Raw genomic sequence first — 21,069 nt, 5'->3', positions numbered from 1 at the left:
GCCACCATCCGATCCTTCCTCACTCACGTCGTGACGACGGGACAAAGTCTTTTGGACATGGCCTATTGTGTGTTTTTCCTCTCTATAACCGTCTTGCTTCAGTTTTTGCTGGTTGGCAATCATCTGGCACACCCGCTGTTTCTGTTTCTCACTCACTCTCGATGCGCATAGATGTTATAAAAAGAAAAAAACACAGATGCGCAAATTGAAATGACCTACTGTAGTATAGTCTAACAATTCAATGGCCACAGCTGATCACCAGCTTGTCATGCCCCACCTGTCACGTCTCTAAACACAACTACGGGCTTCTTCTTCTTTTTTTTTTTTTTTTTTTTGCTGCGGTCCGGCGGAGAATTAAAAAAAAAAAAAAAAAAAATCTCGCAGCCGCATCGGGTCCAGGGTCCAGGCTTCAACACTGGTCGGACCTGGTCGGGTCTTTGCTCATTTATTTGCTCAAACTTGGACCCAGACCCGGTCCTATAGGAGACCAGAGTCTGGTTGAGAACGGCAGTCTATGACGGTCTGGGAAACGGTGTCAGGTGCGGTGTAGCGGCGTCGGGGGGGGGGGGGGGGGATATGCATATGGTCATTGTCCCCACCACTTTTCAAAGTAAACTGACGCCCTTGGTAGAGCGGGTCGTCCAATGATCAGAGGGTTGGCGGTTCGAATCCCGCTCTGTCCCGGTTGCTGCCGTAGTGTCCTTGGGCAAGACACGTACCCACCTTGCTCCTGATGGGTCGTGGTTAGCGCCTTGCATGGCAGCTTCCGCCATCAGTGTGTGAATGTGTGTGTGAATGGGTGAATGTGATGTACTGTAAAGCGCTTTGGGTATCGTTCAGGTATAGTAAAGCGCTATATAAATACAGACCATTTACCATTTACCATTTACCATCAAGTGTCTTGGATAGTTCGGAAGCGACCAAAGGAAAACCAACTTGTGCATCATGGAGGAAGGTCCTCATCATGAAACCTTTCACCACACTGTTGTATAATTCATAGACACAAAACCAGAAGGAGTTCAACATGCTTCACTTTATTTCAGTTACAAACCACTGTCCATTGGTCTGACTGAAAAGAGTCTTGTGGTATATTGATGATAATATACTACAGTCTTGAAAGAGACAAAACAAGTTTGACAGGGAAAAAAACAAGTACCAAGTAGTATGGATGTTCCCATTCATCCAGGTCATCGTTATCTCTGGGCAATCAATTGAATTGAAGGGAACTGGACTTGTATTTGTCCAGGAAGACATTTCGCCTCGTATCCAAGGGGCTTCATCAGTTCGCAACGCATCGGTCTGACTAGTCCTCACTAGTCTGACCACTAGGGAGGACTAGTCAAACCGATGCGTCGGTCTTCGATGCCTCAGTCTTCCTTGACAAATTCAAGTCCAGTTGCCTTCAATTCAATTTGTTGCCCAGAGACAAGTACAAAGAGATGAAACCAACCACCGCAATGGACAGGAAATCACCACAGTGCTGTCAGCTGACGTTCACATTGACGTTCAAGAGACAAATTGAGGTTATGTGCATTCAGCGAAGTACTCAGAGGCCTTAGTGTCCCTGCACTCGTCCTGGAAGATCATTGTGAGCCTGAGAACAAACAGAGGGATCGTCAGGATGCTGTCATTTCTTACATAACCTGACTCTTCATTCTAATCAATTAACCTGTAATTTATTACATTTCAAAATGCACAAATGAAATTATGACTTACATTCTTTTCAGTGGCCCCCAGTGAGGAGACCCGAAGCCCTGGTCACTGTGGAAACAACAAGGATGTGATCAGATAGATAGATAGATAGAACCAGCTCCCTCTATGACATCACAGATTTGGGCATGGCCGTGGCCTTTGTCTGAATTTCTCTGTCTGAATGTCTAAATAGCAGTGAGGTATTTTCCCCGGTACAAAGCAGATGATAAAGGTCACACATAAAGAGACAATGGGCCCCAGGCCACAGGTGTGTAACTGGTGTGTGGGAATCTTTGGGGGTCGATGAGACAGGACCGACAGAGACACAGTGGATTTCCTGTCCCTTTGTAGTCCCCCACCCCACCCGTATTCATTTTCATTTAATCATTTTCTAGCCTGGTCCTAAACAGCCTCTTGCACTTCATTCTCTGGTGCCATTACTGAACTACAACTTCCAAATTAGCATATCATCTCAGAGTCATTGTTTTCAGCCACTCCCTCTGTTCGCTTGATTGGCTTGATTGATAGTCTTTTTCAGTGGTATCATTTAAATTCAAATGCCTGAAGATGAGAGTAAATCTAAATAAATCAATGCACATCGTATTTGGAAGAGTGAAAATACTTTTTTGGCATTTAATTCACCCAGAAATGAACTTACATGAGATTGGTCAAGATCTGCAACACACAGCCGATGTCATCGCTGATGTCATCATCGATAAGGTCTGGACAGAAAACATAGAGACAGTTGGCAAAGGGGTTTGAGTCAAAGATGCATAAAATTTACCAATTGTGAAAATAGCAGCAGCAGCAGCAGCAGCTAAGAAATAATCACAAACTCACCGGTGCAGTTAAGCCCACAGATGTTGGGGGACGGAGTCGTGCCTTTGCAGGCCAGGTGATCGCTGAGCTGGAAAAGGCCGTATAACGTCCAGACGGTACCGGTAGGCTTGGTGGGTGGAAAAGGCGTGGGGCGTTGTTGGCCACGTGAACGGTCCATGGGAGCCGCCCTCTTCCCCCTCCTGCCATCCTTCATCCTGAAGGTCAACTCGTTGGGGCGCGTAGGCTCAGTGGGTGGTGGTGTATCCCTGGTTGGTGGTGTATCCCTGGTTGGTGGTGTATCCCTGGTTGGTGGTGTATCCTTGGTTGGTGGTGTATCTCTGGTTGGTGGTGTATCTCTGGTTGGTGGTGTATCCTTGGTTGGTGGTGTATCTCTGGTTGGTGGTGTATCCCTGGTTGGTGGTGTATCTCTGGTTGGTGGTGTATCCTTGGTTGGTGGTGTATCTCTGGTTGGTGGTGTATCCTTGGTTGGTGGTGTATCTCTGGTTGGTGGTGTATCCCTGGTTGGTAGTGTATCCCTGGTTGGTGGTGTATCCCTGGTTGGTGGTGTATCTCTGGTTGGTAGTGTATCCCTGGTTGGTGGTGTATCCCTGGTTGGTAGTGTATCCTTGATTGGTAGTGTATCCCTGGTTGGTGGTGTACCTCTGGTTGGTGGTGTATCCCTGGTTGGTGGTGTATCCCTGGTTGGTAGTGTATCCTTGATTGGTAGTGTATCCCTGGTTGGTGGTGTACCTCTGGTTGGTGGTGTATCCCTGGTTGGTGGTGTATCCCTGGTTGGTAGTGTATCCTTGATTGGTAGTGTATCCCTGGTTGGTGGTGTACCTCTGGTTGGTGGTGTATCCCTGGTTGGTGGTGTATCCCTGGTTGGTAGTGTATCCTTGATTGGTAGTGTATCCCTGGTTGGTGGTGTATCTCTGGTTGGTAGTGTATCCCTGGTTGGTGGTGTATCCCTGGTTGGTAGTGTATCCTTGATTGGTAGTGTATCCTTGGTTGGTGGTGTATCCCTGGGTGGTGGTGTACCTCTGGTGCGTGGTCCAGGCCTCCGGTCAGGTGACTCCCTCTTCATCCGCCCATTCAACAACCCAATCATTAGCTCGTTCACGGCACTGGTGTTGAATCCTGACGCCTTCTCCGCGTGACAAACCACTGAAAACAAGGGGGAGAAGAGGAAAACAAAAGTCAGACCTCTGGGATGAGCATTGGTCCCCACAGGAAGAATCCTGGTGATTTTAACATCAACCTTTAATCCAGAGATCATGAACCTCCTTCAGCCAAACCCCCTGAACTTGGCCTCAGTGAAAGTCAAAAAGCCCCGAAACTGTGTGTCCAACTGGAAAAGTCTGGAAAGTCTTGATGTAAGTACTTGAAAACACATCAAACTTCCACTTCTGACTAATTCTGGAATTTCATTCCAATCAAACAACTATAAAGGCATGTTATGTGGTCCATTTTGTATTTCATGAGGAAATGAATGATAGAAGTAAATTCTGCCCTTTTTACAGTCTTTCACAGTGGTTATTGAATGATGAAATGAAAAATGATTTTGTTGAAAAAAGTCTGTATGTGTCTCTTGTTAATTTTTTTTTATTGTTCTCCACATCCACTGGAAAGGTCTTGAAGAACATCTTAAAGATCATGATTGATGGGTTGGCCAACATTTACACTAAAACTAACCAAACAAAACCAACAAATACGAAAATCTAGATTTCAGATTTCAACCAGGTTTTAATCGATTGATTTAATATCTCCATGGGTTGAACCTTTACTCTTATTGGTTGATGTTTTATGTTTTACCCAGTGTCAGAACCAAACCAGTGTAATGTGCCTTTTGGGGTTGCCCATATTTGGAATATTTGCGACTTAGGGGGTCGAGTCAGGCAGGCACTGCCAAGATGGCAGCAGAACAGCCCGGTCGGGATTTAAAAACTGCTCTGCAGAAACCTGTGGTTGACATCACAAAGGCTAGGTCCATCTTTATTAATGCTAAAGTACTAAATTTGGATAGTCCCAAATTTGTCATTGATACAGACTGTATCAATGACCAGTTGTTTCAAATTAGTAACAAATTAGTATCTTAAATTTCTGTCTGAGAGTCCTCAGGTGAAGCTTAAATTTATTACGAAACAGCTTTATAAGATACTTTGCAGCCCCAAGGGAGTGATGCTGACAAAGTCAAAGGGAATTGGGAATCTGATCTGGGAACGCCTTGTACAACCAATCCTCTACTGTCCCAGCAACTAATCCAGCCTGGGAGAGGACATGTACGCCACCACACAGGCTTTATGCCAGCCCTGTAGCCCTAATTTGAGATGCTGAATAAATAAAGTTATTATTATTTATTCATTTTATTATGTTACACTGTAACATCTCACCATCAAAAAGACGACGTGTACAGGATGTACTGCTGCAGCATGAAGGGCGGAGTTGAAATGTTCCTCATTGTTGTCATTTTATAATTATAAGTTTAACACTGGCACTTGCCTCATGACAGGCAGTCATCATGTCCATCAAATGACATTAGCGTGGACATCTATACTGGACTATATTGTACCTGACCTGTAGGACCTGTAGAACTTGTGGGTGTTTCTGGTATGTGACCTATAACTTGGAACAGACCTGCTCAGGGTGGTGGAGCAGGTCTGTTCCAATACTCATCATTTAGAAACAATTTGTCCTATGTATATACTAATTAGTTTAGTAAATTTATAAACGTAGTTATAAACGTTAAAATCCATTAACAATTTAATTTATTGTTAAACATCTATGAACACACTCACTGAATGTCAATCATTGTATTTATAAGTGCAGCATAAAGTCATCAGTTAATCACTTACTGACACTTAAATGATCTCATGAACTATTGACATCTGATAAAATACCATACTTACACTAAGACAAATCACAGACACGGCTAGTGTTTCTTTTTTTAAGCATATTTTTGGGCTTTTTCGCCTTAAATCAATAGTATAGTCGAGAGAGTGACAGGAAATGGGAGCATGCAGGAAAGGGCCACCTCAGTCAGGATTCGCTACAGCAAGGACTATAGCCTCTGCCCACTCTACCAAGCTAAACAACACCACATGGCTAGGGTTTCTAGAAAGAACGAAAAAGAATAAATATAAATATATACCCACGGTGCAAATAGTAAAGTGTGTCCAAGCAAATTTCCATCAGTACAGTACAATAAATAGTAATGTTCTGACAGTTTGTATAACTTAAATTCAACCTTTATTCCCACACTGTGCAGCCGACCCATGACATGATACATGAGTTTAGTGATAGGGCCTTCCAATAACATTATGTATTCTTTTATGTTAAATATATCATGAAATTCTACCGACAGAAATTTGATTGGACACACTTTATGTGCATGAATAGAAAATGTCCAGTGAATAGAAATAATTCTTACATTTATTTACTTATAGACATAGATGACATAGAAATTTTATGTCCTTGTCCTTTTTTTAATTCTAGGCTTGAGCCTTTTTAAAGTGTTTTTCATTGTGTCTTGTATATCTTTGTGTGTTCTCTTTTGTTTCTCCACCTGACCTGGATCAACCGTACAAAAATTCCTATGTGTGCATGCACAAATGGCAAATAAAGATTTTGACTTTTGACTTTGAAAAAAATGTATCTAAAATATCAATAAGGTGTAATGATGCAAAAACTTCAATATTACGCATTTCCATAAAAAAATGTTGATTTATATTCCGCCCAGGATTTGCAGCGACTTTCAACCTTTCAATGCAACATTTGTTTATTTGCAGAGGCAGTGTGTGAATGTGTGTGTGAATGTGTGTGTGAATGGGTGATTGTGATACTACGGTACTGTAAAGCGCCTTGGGTATCGTTCAGGTATAGTAAAAAGCGCTATATAAATACAGACCATTTACCATTAAACAGTGTTTCTAATGTGAGACCAGACCAGCACTTACTCTTGGCGATTAGGTCTTCTCCGGTCAGTCCATTCGGCCTCCTCAGAAACTTGGTTGCGTTGATCAGCTGATCCCTCAGGTCACATTTCGTCACAGTCGAGCCGTCGGTCAGACCCCAGACCAGCACCACCAGCAGAGACACCTGCACCAGTGCCTTCATCCTGACTCCAGCTGCAGCTTCTTCCCTCTGACTCAGAGGAAACACCTGGATGTGGCTTATGTTACGTGTATATATAGATGTATAGATTCTCTCTACAGAAAAAAGCCACTCCCATGGTGCCTGGAGAAGAGATTGTGGGAGGAAAACTGATCCACCCATCTGAAAGCATGAAAGCATCCTTTCTGAAGTACAAGCCACGCCTTGGTTACTGCTGAAAACACCCGGGCCATGAGACTGTCAGAGCCCACATGAGGCCCAACACTCGATCCTCTTACGTTACGTCACCATACAGACATTCATAATATCAATCCGAGGCTCAGGTGTCAGTGTGTTTACGAATACGAAAACTTTATTATCCACAGAGTGTAAATTCCTCTTTGGTTTCACCACCGTAGACATGTCTCACAACATCAGAACACATAATAACACAGTAAAAAACATTTCAAGGATAGAAAAATATATAAAAATAGCCTATGGCAGTAACTGTACTTCACACATCACACATTCAAGTACATAATTTCATAATTTCATAAAGCACACCACAGTACGAACCTGCTGTGCAGGGAAACCCTCAGCAAAGGAAAAAACAGGAGTAAACAGGGTAGCCTACCTAGCTACCGCATTCTAATCTTATTTATTGCGTTCACAGCTTCTGGGACAAAGGACTTTTTGTACAGGTTCTTCCTTGCCATCGGTCGTCTATACCGCTTCCCTGAAGGCAAAAGCTCAAACTCGCTGTACATGGGATGAGAGGAGTCATTAATTATCTTCTCAGCTTTACTTCTAATTAATTCATCATAGAGACAGCTCAAATGTTTCTGTGGCTTCCCTAAAATCTTAGAGGCCATGTTCACTATTCTCTGCAGTTTGTTTCTCCCTTTAATATTCAGGTTTCCGTACCACATGATCATATTAAATGATAAGATACTTTCCACCAGGCTCTTATACACCGTTTCTAAAATACTTTGACTCACTCCAAAACCGTTAAGCTTGCGTAGCAAGTGGAGGCGTTGTGAACATTTTTTGAAAACATGATCCGTATTAATTTGGAAGGTAAGACTACTGTCGATGTATGTGCCTAAATATTTAAAATCATCGACCATTTCAACCATTTGTCCATCTATATTTACTGGCCTCCTAATATTTTTTTTATTAATTTAATTTAATATTAAGAGTTAGTTATTAGTTTCCTGAGGACGTCTATCATGTCAAACACAACAACAACAAAACACACAGCAACATGAAAGCTGAGCAGAAGAACACAACAACATCTGCACACATCTGGTGCTCCAGGCTGATGGCACAGAAGTTAGGAAATGTGACACTAATTCATCAACATATCGGTATTTCATTAAAGGGATAGTTCACCCACAATTCAAATTTCACTCATTATCTCCTCCCCCTCATGTGGACGCTGGGAGAAGTTTCAGAGTCCTCCGTGCCTTCTCTGAGTTACAGGGGGTCTTGGCGTAGCAGTGCATGTCCATATGACGGTAGCGAACGGAGCTCACTTTTCTTCATCCAAAAAGACACACCAAAAAACATCCAATACCTCCATAGTGCTCATCTGTAATGTCCCTCTTGTATTGAAGCCCCAACATGAGAAATTGTTCTGAAAAAAATTAAATAAGTCTATGTTTTAAGCTTGTTTGTAGCGGAAGCTCCCAGTGTTGCTTTGCTGGAATTTCGCGCGATTTGCAGAGCCGTGAACTGGGTGTCAATGCAGATCGCGCAAGATTTGCACAGACACAGGCAAAGCAGTGAACTGAGACACTGGGAGCTTCCACTACAAAACAAGCTTAAAATATAGACTTATTTAATTTTTGTTCGGAACAATTTCTCATGTTGGGGCTTCAATACAAGAGGGACATTACATACGAGCAGCATGGAGGTATTTGGATGTTTTTTGGTGTGTCTTTTTGTTACGAAGACAGTTGGTATCCATTTGCAACCGTCATATGGACATGCACTGCTACGCCGAGACCCCCTGTAACTCAGAGAAGCCACGGAGGACTCTGAAACTTCTCCCAGCCCTTAGTCCACATGAGGGGGAGTAGCCTAGATAATGAGTGCAATTTGAATTTTGGCTGAACTATCCCTTTAAAAGTCTATGTTTGAGACCTCAGGTACATTGGCCCTGAGGCAAATTAAAAACATGAAACATTCTGGGTGAATGGATAGTGGCCTTCACTGTTTATCCTGTGTGTCACCAGAATACTCAGTGATAAATGAAAACACACACTCGATGCCGGGTGAAACGTGTTTATTGAAAGATCAGAGAAAGCACAAAATGCAATGAATAGTCTGCTTTGTTCCATTAGTTTGACTTACTGCAAGGTTCTGGTGATGTGAAACGGCCATATAAATAAAGTTGTTAATATTATTCATTGTTGTTGTGGCACTGAGGTGGAAAATGTTCCTCATTGTCATTGTCTAATCCTATAGCTAATTAGTCTATTCTATACGTTTAACACGGAAACATTCTTCCAACATGTCCATCCCACGCTATTAACAATCAAATGGCATGACCGAGGACATGTATACTGTCCTGTAGCTGAGTGTTATGGTATGTAGGGTGTAGGGTGTTATGGTATGTAGGGTGTGATCAAATGCAAGAATAGTCGGCTTTGTTTCATTCGCTTAAATTAAAGTTCTGGTTGTTCTGAACAAAGTCAAAGTTATTTACATAAATTGATCTGATGCCACAGATTAGAAGGATTACACTGCTAAAAATCAAATGTCTTTCCAAGAATATTTGTCTTATTTTTAGTCAAAATGTCATTTCTAGTCCAAACTAATCTCATTCTACTTAAAATAAGACTCATCACATTAAAAAGCAGCTTGTTTTTAGACACTTTTTCCTTCTTTCAAGCATATTTTCACTTAAAATAATCTGATAATGGAGCAAGTTTTTCTTTATTATTACAAGCACAAAAAAACTTGTGTTTGAAACAAGTGGAAATTATCTAAAAACAAGTTCATTTTTAGGTGATGAGTCTTATTTTAAGTGGAAAGGGATTGTTTTGACTAGAAATGAGACATTTTGACAAGAAATAAGACAAATATTCTTGGAAAGATTTTGAGTTTTTGCAGTGTAGAAGTTGCTTTACAATGTTGGGGAAGTAAAAGTGCTGGCATCATGCTTGTGGTTGTAGTTGTTGATGTTGTTGTTGTTGAATCCTTCATGCGGAGGAAGATGTGCATCCTTTGAAGAAGTTCTTAGTGCGGGAACATCTATTAGAGGCGTTCATCACCACGGACCTGCATGTGTGATGACAAAAACAGTGTGTGAGCAACACTTTTATTATTCCTCGCTGTTAAATGGTTTATGGTACAGTAGGCTATATTCTATGCCTGAACTTGTCTTTTTTTCCCCCTGGATGATACTTAATACGACCTAACTCCACCTAACATTGTTTTTGACATTTAAAACCAACGAGGAACCACTAGGGCCTTCCAAGCTTATTTTAAATGTTATATTTTATCTCTTTCATTAAATTTATGTGTTTATATTCAGATTAATAATGATATAACTGTCCCTGTAAATCATAATTTTAGCCTTCTTTTAAAACATGTTTTTTCTTTTGAATTCTTTAAGTATGAAAAGAGAATTATCCAGTCAGATTTGTCTTTTTTGTTGTATCTAGGCAGGGACAATGTTACTGGCTCTCTCATTGGGCTATTTGGGGATTTTTTAAAATAGTGGCAGCTGAATTAACCAATCACATTGTGCTTTATAGTGGGTGGAACCAAAAATCACCACTTTCCTGAGGGTTTGAGCCCAGAACAGCAGAGCGGCACTTTATGTCTTTATGTCTTTATCGACCTTTCAAACAGGTGATCGCTGTATTTACTTCATTCTTCCTGAGGTGACAATCAACAGAGCACGGTAAAAAATGTTGGAAAAAGTGAGGATGGTTAAGCTATCCAGGCTAAGCTAACCATCTTAGTCCCCACAGAGAAGCACCTTGGGAAATGTAAAGCAGTTGTAAGATCTCCAAAAAAAATCACACAAATCCAAAACTTAAAATTCAAATTCATTTCAGAGTTTAAAAAAAAAGGTTTTAAACCCCCCTCCACCCCACCAATCTAATGTTATACATGCTAGACGTTAGCAATACACCTGCTAGCAAGGTTGCCTATACCGCCAATAAAATCAAACCAGGAAATGGAAGAAGGAAAAGAGGGGAGAAGTAGTTTCCTGAATGACAACAATGGACTTCACATAAAAAAAGAAGTTTGCTCCTTTTGATCTGTGGACAGATATAGACTAAAGGAGTGTAGATAGGATTGAGGGAAGGACTGGGTATTGGATGATGAATCACAAAGACAAGGTAAGTGCCGTGGTTGCCATCTCTCCGCTATCTTGTTGTGTTGGGAAACCCCTAAATTTGAATGAATGTCGTATAGCTGGCTAATAGCTTATATAGCAACACGCATAGATCTAGACCTATAGACAGCAACAGCCTCAAACCTAAGACTTTACACACTGTAAAAACTCAAAATCTTTCCAAGAATATTGGTATTCTTCAAAATGTCTCAATTTTCATCAAAACTAAACTCTTTCCACTTAAAATAAGACTCGTCACCTAAAAATTAACTTGTTTTTAAGATAATTTTCACTTGTTTCAAACAAATTTTCAATTGAAATAGCCTAAGTCAAAATCTGCCAGTGAAAGCAAGTTTTTTGTGTTTGTAATAAAAAAGAAAAACTTGCTCCACTGTCAGATTTTTCGACTTATTTCAAGTGAAAATCTGCTTGAAAGAAGTAAAAAAGTGTCTAAAAACAAGCTACTTTTTATGTGATGAGTCTTATTTTTAGTATAATGAGATTTTTTTTTGATTAGAAATTACATTTTAACTAGAAATAAGACAAATATTCTTGGTAAGATTTTGAGTTTTTGCAGTGATGCACAATATCATTTTTGTTGAAAATCAGATAACGTACTGAACATGGCTCGTATCTTGTGTGTTCAGACAGCAGGTTGCTTATGGCTTATTGTTCAGGGGCCGTATTCACAAAGAATCTTAAGGTTAAAAGTAGCTCCTAAGGGCCGAATTTAGGAGCAACTCCTAAAAAAAGTGGGCGTGTCAGTCTTAAATTTAGGACTCCTAGTTTTTTAAAATAAGAGTAATTCACAAAGTATTTTATGCCTAAAAGTAGCTCCTAAGTCTGGGAGAGCTTAGAAGTCCTCCTGAGGACTCCTAACTCAGTAAGACCTATTCACAAAGAATCGCAAATGGCTGCAGCCAGGCAAATGTATGGAGGACTGCAAATTGCTGCAGAGGCGGGTGCTGGAGCACCTGCCCCTTTGCCCCTTTGATGCCCAACGTGCCTTTTTGTCGGTGTTTTTTTTTTTTTGGGTCATCTACAACATTTTCGCTATAAAACGGGAGGAGTGACGGTGACGAACTGTCCAATATCGGCGTCACAACGGTCGGACCGAGGTAACTGCGACTGCTACGATGCAGTCGTGCTGATGTGAGCCAAAAATATTTTTAAAAGGTTGGTGGGTACGCTAGACACACACATCTGTTAGTAGTAATAGCTCATGTGATAGGGCAGCTCCCCCAGTAAACCAAACTTACTGTTAGTCTGGGTTCAAATCCTGCTATAGGCCACAAATGTGGGTAATGCATTTTCTTTTCTCATCATTATGATCACCATATAGGGCTGTCAACGAATGTGAAAAATAATATTAAAATGAGGGAAGAAAAAAAACCAGCGGCTGCTTTGCGAGTGGACGCACTGACCCTCATTGCATTTGCACAGCGTCACACTGCAGAAAGTGAGACGCGACAAAAACTGTAGCAGAAAGATGCAGATGGCAGAGAGAAAGACAGAAAGTTCAGAGCCCAACCTGGCAGCAGAGACAGTGGTTTGGACTCGAAGCAATCTAAAAAGCCCCGTCGGACCTGACGGCAAAAAAAAAAAAAAATGAAGCGGAGCGGCGTCGGCGGCGAGGAGGGGGAGGGGGGCGCCGCCGGCACTCACCAACCAATCACCGTGTTGAGCGCCTCGAATTCGTGCACGAGAATTGACGTAATCCATAGCAACAGGGCGTCACCAGGGGCGTGACTCTTAGTTTGCTCTTAGTGATTTATCCTTAGTAAGAGTAGGTCTCAGCGGCTTTGTGAATAGCTTTTAAGAAAAAACTCCTACGTAAAAACTTTTAGTGCGAGTTAGGAGCACTCCTAGTGGTAAGATAAAAGGCTTTGTGAATACGGCCCCTGATTTGTTTTTGTTGCTGTAGCTGTTCGTCCAGTTCTTTGTTCTGCACACCAAGACTTCCTTGTAAACTTGACTGTGTGGATTCTTGAAGCCGATCCAGTTTCTCTGACTCTTATGTCACCTCTTTGTCTCGTCTTTGTTTGAGCTTTAGAGTGACGGCTCAGATGATCATGATGTGTTTTGACAAGCGGAGGATAATTGTCAGCAGCCAAATAGCCCATGACCACCACTCCCTTACCATAACATCTTCATTTACTTTTCAACCTTTTGAAGTAGACAGAGGAACTTACTTCCAGTAACCAGATGTCACCAAACAGTCAATGTCGTCTGTGATGTTGTCGTCAGCGAAGACTTTAGAGGGGAGAAAGCAGCAGTTATTAATTTAATGAGCATAATGCAGAAAAAACGAACAAAAAAAGAAGTTAAAACAGTTTATCAGTGATTTCTCTATAAGGGCCTGTCCCAGTTCTCCCCCTAGCCCTAAATATTTGCCCTAATCCTATATTTTGCGCGTTCTCGTGTAGGGGTAGGGTGTCCCATTACTCTAGGGAGCAAGGGGAAGTGCGATTTTGCCCTTAAAATCAGCCCTCAAAATGTAGTGAGGTTCGATGCGGGCTTAAAACGAAGTGGAAAATGAAATTACCCGTTGTCACGTTCGATCACCGTTTCGACAAATGTGAAATGCTTGAAGAAACATTAGGCTACTATTTCTCTCTGTGTGTGTTTTGTGTCGCTATGTGTGGTATTTATTGGGGGAATCACGGTGTCACATCAGTGGCTGCAGCTGACAGGAACAGCTAACAGCAGCAAAGCTAACGGCGGCAGCTAAGCTAACGGCGGCAGCTAAGCTAACACCAGGACGTCAGCTGTTAAAACCCTCCCGTTGTGGGGCACAACATGAAACTACTCCAGTTAGCTCAGTCATGTTGGAACTCAGATATCCGCTGGAGAAAATATTTTTTCATGGAGCGTTTATTGAGTCACTGAGTTATTAAAGTTAAACAGGTAGCTAACCGTTAGCCCTGCTATATGATAACCATGACTAATTACAAACACAGCCAACGCAACAGGCAACACAACAGCTGGAACCGCCGGCATTTTTCCTGAATGAAAATAGTAGCACGCTCCACCGGTAGAATTGACCTATGGCTAAGCCACGCCCCTAAACACGATGAGCCAATCACAGTGCGCATAGCTAGCCCATACACTCGGACATTCTCTGCTTCCACGTCCATTGAAATGCATTGCAGTTTGTCAGTTTTAATTCGTTTTTATATGTTTTTTCTTGACATTTTAAGTTTAAAATGGTCAAACGGTGTTCATGGGGTACATGCAACTCCGACACTAGGTATCCCGAGAGGCTGGGCCACGGGGGGGATTTTTTTAACCTTTTCCCAAGCCCCATCTCAACCGAGAGAAGTGTCTGCTCTGGATAAAGTTATGCGGTAGACCACAACACCAACCAAACGTGGATAAAATTAACAAGGATGTCTACATCTGTTCTAAGTTAAGTCAACAACGTATTTGAGGCAACATATAGTCAGAGATGTTTGGATGTTAGCCAGTATCACAACTAAGCATAAAGTCCGCTAGCTTAATGCTAATGTATAATGTAAAACTCCACAGACAGGCTAACAGAAATTAGCCCGTCGCTATCAGCGTTTCGCGGCAACCGACAGCCATAGCAGTAAAGCTAAGTGAAGTTTTGGTGACTTCGAGATGATATTTAACCTTTCTGTCGCCAAAAATCATCAATTGCCTCCTGTGAAATGTCTCCTACTGTGACAGCTGTTGCCATAGCAACTGTCACCCAATGTTGACTGTTTGTCTGAGTGAGTGGAGGGGGCGGGGCTTAGCCAGAGGTCAATTGTAAACATGTGACGTAGGTTAGCACATTCGCTACGTTCACGACACTAGTGGTCCCATTTCCATAGGGAAAGATTTTCAGCCACTTTCCCTCAACGAGGGGGATTTACGGTTGAGAGCACTCAAAACCAAGTGGAAGTTTTAAAGGCCCCATGCTGTGCACGTTTCTCTGGGTTTATTTACCTGCTGATATCCCTAACAAGATGTATCATTGGTTTTGAGTACCTGTGATCTGCTTCATATGGTTTCTACTGCCCCTTTCTGTTGCCTCTTTCTGGAGCACAGGTCATTTGGCCAATCAGAAGAGAGAATGAGAACCTCTCCTCTGATTGGCTGACTGTTTTTGAGTGTCATGTGGTCGGGCCAATCACAGGCAAGTAACTGAAACCTAAGCTGCATTCATAAAAATTGAAAAAAACAACAACTGGTCACGGTGGGCGGAGTTACCTTGTGTGTGACGTCACAGAAAGGAGGAAGTGCTATCTGCTCGTCTTAAAGAGACAGTTCCAACAAATGGGCGGTGTGTGTTTCTCCGTTTATGACCAGTTTGATGCATGGGGCAGTATATACGTGGCCCAGAGACCTCCCCAAGCACGAAAAAATCACCACAATCACATTTTTCATGCCATGGGGCCTTTAAGGGGGGGAATTGGGACAGGGCCTAAGACTCACCGGTACATGTGGTGTTGCACTTGTTTCTGGACCATCGGAAACCGGATTCACAGAAGTGGCTGTCGGTCAGCTGGAAGACGCCGTAGCGACCGAGGGACCAGGGCATGTCCTTCACCCCCTCCTCCTCCTCCTCACTCGCTTGCTGCGCCTCCTCCTCCTCCTCATCCACCTCCTCTTCCTCCTTCTCCACCTCCTCCAGCTCCTCCTCTTCCTCTTCCTCATCCTCATCCTCATTGCTCTCTGCATCCTCGGCCTCGTCTTCGTCCTCGTCCATCTCGCTGTCGCTTGGCGTCTGCTCATCAGCCTCGGCCTCATCTTCATCTTCATCCTCGTCCTTGGCCTCATCTTCATCCTCGGCCTCCTCTTCCTCCTCGTCCAGCTCAGATGTCTCCTCTTCCTCTTCATCGTCCTCCCCCGCCTCCTCTTTGGTCATCACGTTGTCGTCCATCATCAGCTCCTCTTCGTCGAACATGTTGTCGTTCTCGTTCAGCAGTTCGTCCAGCGTTTTTGGCGCCTCTGTTGACATGTCCTCGTCCATGTCCTCGTTCTCGTCTTTGTTTTCGTCCTCGTCCTCGTCTTCCTCGCTGCTCGCTGATTGGACCTCCCGCTTTCGTCTCCTAGAGGCTGGAGGTGTAGTCTTCTCGCTCGCTTCAGTACTTTCTGGTTCAGCGGTTGTTGTTGTCATGATGGTAGTGGTTTCGGCCATTGTCGTTTCGGCCATTGTCGTTTTGGCCATTGTTGTTGCAGCAGTTGTGGCTTTGGTGGTTGTGGGTTTGGTGGTTGTGGGTTTGGTGGTTGTGGGTTTGGTGGTTTTGGGTTTGGTGGTTGTGGGTTTGGTGGTTTTGGGTTTGGTGGCTTTGGGTTTGGTGGCTTTGGGTTTTGGGGCTTTGGGTTTGGTGGCTTTGGGTTTGGTCTTCTTTGGCTTTGTGACCTTTGCCTTGGTGGTTGGAGCGGCCGTGGTTGGAGCCACACGTTCGCCCTGCACCTTGACCAAACTAGAGTTCAGATGAGACAACTTGGTGGCCTCACAGATGACTGCAGAGAACGGGGAAAAGAACATAAAAAGATGTTTAGTGTTTCTGGTCATTTATCTGGTCTCTGAGGTCATTTTGTCTCCTGTGATAGTCAATCATCTCCTTGTGGTTATTTTCTGTTTCTTTGGTTCTTTTGCGTCACTTTATTGTCTTTGTTTCAACAATAAATCTCAGCCATGACTTTAAAGGGATTGGGTTCACCCAAAATTGAAATTTCACTTGTGGACTAAGGGCTGGGAGAAGTTTCAGAGTCCTCCGTGGCTTCTCTGAGTTACAGGGGGTCTCGGCGTAGCAGTGCATGTCCGTATAACGGTTGCAAATGGATACCAACTGTCTTCGTAACAAAAAGACACGCCAAAAAACATCCAAATAACATCCTATGTAATGTCCCTCTTGTATTGAAGCCCCGACATGCGAAATTGTCCCGAAATAAATTAAATAAGTCTATATTTCAAGCTTGTTTTGTATCGGAAGCTTCTCGAAGCTCCTCTTCCCGGTTCGTCAAATTTGGATGAACTGGGAAGAGGAGCTTCCGCTACAAACAAGCTCGAAAAATAGACTTATTTAATTTTTTTCGGGACGATTTCGCATGTTGGGGCTTCAATACAAGACGGACATTACATACGAGCAGCATGGAGGTATTTGGATGTTTTTTGTTGTGTCTTTTTGTTACGAAGACAGTTGGTATCCATTCGTAACCGTTATATGGACATGCACTGCTACGCCGAGACCCCCTGTAACTCAGAGAAGCCACGGAGGACTCTGAAACTTCTCCCAGCCCTTAGTCCACATGAGGGTGAGTAGATAATGAGTGGAAATTTCAATCTTGGGTGAACTATCCTATCCTATTGTTCATGAACCTCACCTATTGCCAGGATTTGTTCCTTGTGCTTCTGGAGGTCCTTGTCGAGTTTGAGCGCCGAACCAAGTTTTTCCTTCAGCTCGCATCTGGAGACGATGCGTCCTTGGGTCAGGCTGGGGGCCAGAACAGCCACGGCCAGCAGCACCAGCAGCTCCAGCTTCATGTCTCTAACTTCTGAGTGGACAGGGACAGAGGGGGAAATGAACATGTGTAAATGGATAAACGCCGACATCTAGTGGTCATAACGGGGAACTACATGTTGTAAATGGTCTATTTAACATTTCATCTTTCACTATTTATGATTCATTTTTATACAGCAATCGTACCAGTTTTTTTCACATGAGGAGTTGTAGTGGTTGAGTATACACAAATAATTACTTAATCTACTTATAGTCCAGTAATTTTAAGCCAAAATGGGGGTCAACCTTGAACAAATTGCAACAGAAGCAAACTGAGTGAGGGGAAAAAAGCCCAGAAGAATCCCAGTAGTGGAAAGCTTCGAAAAACACCAAAATATAGCCCATTCATACGCCTATTCATTATGAAAATGTATTATTATTAATAATTACTTATTATTAAAAATGTTAACCTTTAGATATCTCCATGAAAATTACCCAGTTCATTACTTACATTAAGACAAACAAAAAATGTTTTTACATTGGTACCACCACAGAACATTTATACATGCAGTTAAAATGGTGGGATTTATGCAAATTTATGCAAATTTGCTCATGTTAACAAACAATTAAAAAAAAAAACTTCAATCAACTGGGTAATCTTCATGGAGATATCTAAAGGTTAAAAACTTGACCTATATTCACATGAGAAAAATAATTAATAGGCGTATGAGTGGGCTATATTATGGTGCTTTTAGAAGCTTCGTAGCTTTGTGTGTATGTACAATTAAATAGTAATATGTACTACTTACTTTAAGTATTAAAAAAGTTGAATATTTATCAGATGTGAGATGATTTTAATTAGAAAAATTAAATATTTTATTATTTCTTTAAAAATTTGATTTTTCTTTTGTTTCTGTCTTTAGTTAAAATTAAATATTTATTAGAAGTATATTTATTTATTTATTTATTTATTTCATTTATTGGATCTCCATTAGCACCAGCACATTAGCATAGCTATTCTTCCTGGAGTCCAAACATTCAGTCAAAATTGACTATTATATTCTTCCAAGTCCATCAAGGAAAAAGTAGAACAAAAACAACTAATACAGTCACAACACACAGATACAATCACACAGTAGACGCAGACATACGTAGAACACAAGACACAATACCCCACTTGTACAATACAATTAAGAATCAGTAAGGGGAAAGCAATATAGCAAAACATACAAAAACCACAATTTATGAACAAGAGAAAAGGGGAAATAACTGAGAGTAATGGAACAAATTGATTTATTTTAATTCATCAACAAAACATTTTGTGTTTTAAGTTATAAGTTGTATTGTGTTTTAAGTTGTGTTAAGTGGAATAAACCCTAAATTCCGAATATGAGGCCAGATAACTTTTTTTTTTAATTACAAAGGTTTGTTCCAGTTATAGTTTATTTGCAGAAACATGCTGGCATTATTACTTCGTATGAGCTTTCAGTTGCTGTTGAAACAGCTGAAATTAAAGGTCTTGTTATTTTAACTGTTTCAGAATCAGATTTACAATTTGCACATTTAAATGTATTTTAACAATAATTTTGTCATTATTCTCTCTTTATGTTTCCCCCTCTCATCTCAAAGTGAAAAGAGAAAACCCAGAAATGAAACTTCAGATTTCGTTTGTCTCGTGATATCAATAAAAACAGCATTCGGGTCATTCCGCCAAAAAAGTGCCATTTGCTCGTTGTAACTCTTCAAAATTAAACTTCATTTTTCATTACATTTCAGTTTAGGATTTATTAATATACACATTTACTCATTCAAAATGAGTACTACTGGTCAATCTCAGGCTACTTTATTTCAGTTATTGCAACTTTCTAAAGTTTATTATCATTGTATTTTTTTTTCTGTGCTGTTACTAAAATTATTTCCAGTCAAAAATGTAATTTCTAGTCAAAACAAATCTCATTATACTTAAAATAAGACTCATCACATAAAAAGCAGCTTGTTTTTAGACACTTTTTACTTCTTTCAAGCAGATTTTCACTTGAAATAAGTAGAAAAATCTGATAGTGGAGCAAGTTTTTCTTTCTTATTACAAGCTCACAAAACTGCTTTCACTGGCAGATTTGTCCACTTATTTCAAATAAAAATTTGTTTGAAACAAGTGAAAATGATCTAAAAACAAGTTAATTTTTAAGTGATGAGTCTTATTTTAAGTGGAAAGAGAGTAGTTTTGACTAGAAATGAGACATTTGGACAAGAAATAAGACAGATTTTGAGTTTTTGCAGTGTAAATGTTTTAAGAATAAGAGGGAAAACATGTCTCACCGTGTTCTTCCTCCTATAGACGTGTAGTGAAGCTGCTGCCTGCTGGACGTCTGTGGGAGTCGTCGTCTCTGCTGCTGTTTATAAACCACGCTGACTGCTGGACCGACCGGTTCTACCACTGACATACTTTCTTTTCTTTTCTTTCTTTTTTTTGGACAGAATTATTTCCTGAACGGAACGGGGAACTAACACATTCCAGACGTTGACTGAATGTTTGTTGAGTTGGGTTGACCAACATGAGTGTGACATTTACAGGTTTCATAGTTTTTATAAATAGGATAGGAACAATTAAAACAATACAGATGTCATCCAGTGACATGGCTGTGTGTTACAATGCTAGGCTCACCTCGGCTCTACTTAATCAAAACCCCTCCCAAAGGTTAGCCCAGCACCTAACATGAACCTACCAGTCCCTGCGTGATGCATCGACTTAAGTGAAGTTATTTCCCTGGGTGAGTGCAGTCGTTTCCTACCTGGAGGGGGGTCGTGTGCTGTGGGAAACTCACCCAGGTGAACTGCACGCGCCCTGTCCGTGGGTCGGCTCCTGCCAAGATATCAGGCTACACACATCTTCTACCTTGAGAAGGAAACCCTGAAAATGCTGACCAAACCAGGAACTGACTAATAGGCCTTCAGGTGGGCTCCCCCACTGGCATACGATACGAGTGCGCCAACTATAGACCAAACAGCAAAGCCAAATGAAGTCAATGCACAAAGCTGCTCTCCAAAACGCAACAGCAAAGCGCCACACGCGCCACAAAAGAGAGCAACAACAGGACGATGCGTCACTGTCACACTACAAATCTCACCCAGCTATGAGGCAACGCCGAACAAACTGTAACCCACAAGGCACCAATCAAAAACGTGGTGTCCACAACACACACCGTTTAACCTCCACGCGCGACATCAACCACCACACGACGCAAACCACAACGCTTCATTCACAAAACCAACCTGGACGCGCTAACGCTAACTTTCGATCCCGGACGAGCCCCCAATTGTTACGATGCTAGGCTCACCTCGGCTCTACCTAATCAAAACCCCCTCCCAAAGGTTATCCCATCACCTAACATGAACCTACCAGTCCCTGCGTGATGCATCGACTTGTAAGTGAAGTTATTTCCCTGGGTGAGTGCATTCGTTTCCTATCAGGAGGGGGGTCGTGTATTGTGGGAAACTCACCCAGGTGAACTGCGCGCGCCCTGTCCGCGGGTCGGCTCCGGCCGTCTCCTTTAACTTCGGTTTCCCGGACAGCCCGCTCTTTGCTTAGTTGTTTAAGTTCATTAAGTGTGGGTCAAAAAGAAAAACAAACAAGTGTTGTAGTGCCCTGAATACATATAT

General features: G+C 41.9%; 1 protein-coding gene across 1 annotated transcript; it reads right to left on the bottom strand.

The window, feature by feature from the left end:
* Nucleotides 1–9,671: 9,671 nt before the first annotated feature.
* LOC146992552 (uncharacterized) lies at nucleotides 9,672–19,773 on the bottom strand. The gene is made up of 6 exons (XM_085790939.1): nucleotides 19,729–19,773; nucleotides 17,294–17,464; nucleotides 15,639–16,429; nucleotides 15,395–15,551; nucleotides 13,147–13,207; nucleotides 9,672–9,885 (listed from the first exon to the last, which is right to left on the bottom strand). The coding sequence occupies exons 2-6, from the start codon at nucleotides 17,451–17,453 to the stop codon at nucleotides 9,807–9,809; spliced, it is 1,248 nt and encodes a 415-aa protein (XP_085647065.1). The 5' UTR covers nucleotides 17,454–17,464; nucleotides 19,729–19,773; the 3' UTR covers nucleotides 9,672–9,806.
* Nucleotides 19,774–21,069: the final 1,296 nt, after the last annotated feature.

The sequence above is a fragment of the Trachurus japonicus genome, chromosome 1 (genome assembly GCF_045865225.1).
Source record: "Trachurus japonicus isolate A0001 chromosome 1, Traja_1.0".
In the NCBI taxonomy this organism is placed as follows: Eukaryota; Metazoa; Chordata; class Actinopteri; order Carangiformes; family Carangidae; genus Trachurus; species Trachurus japonicus.
Note: the sequence above shows the minus strand (reverse complement) of the source record. Positions and strands in the feature narration are given on the sequence as shown.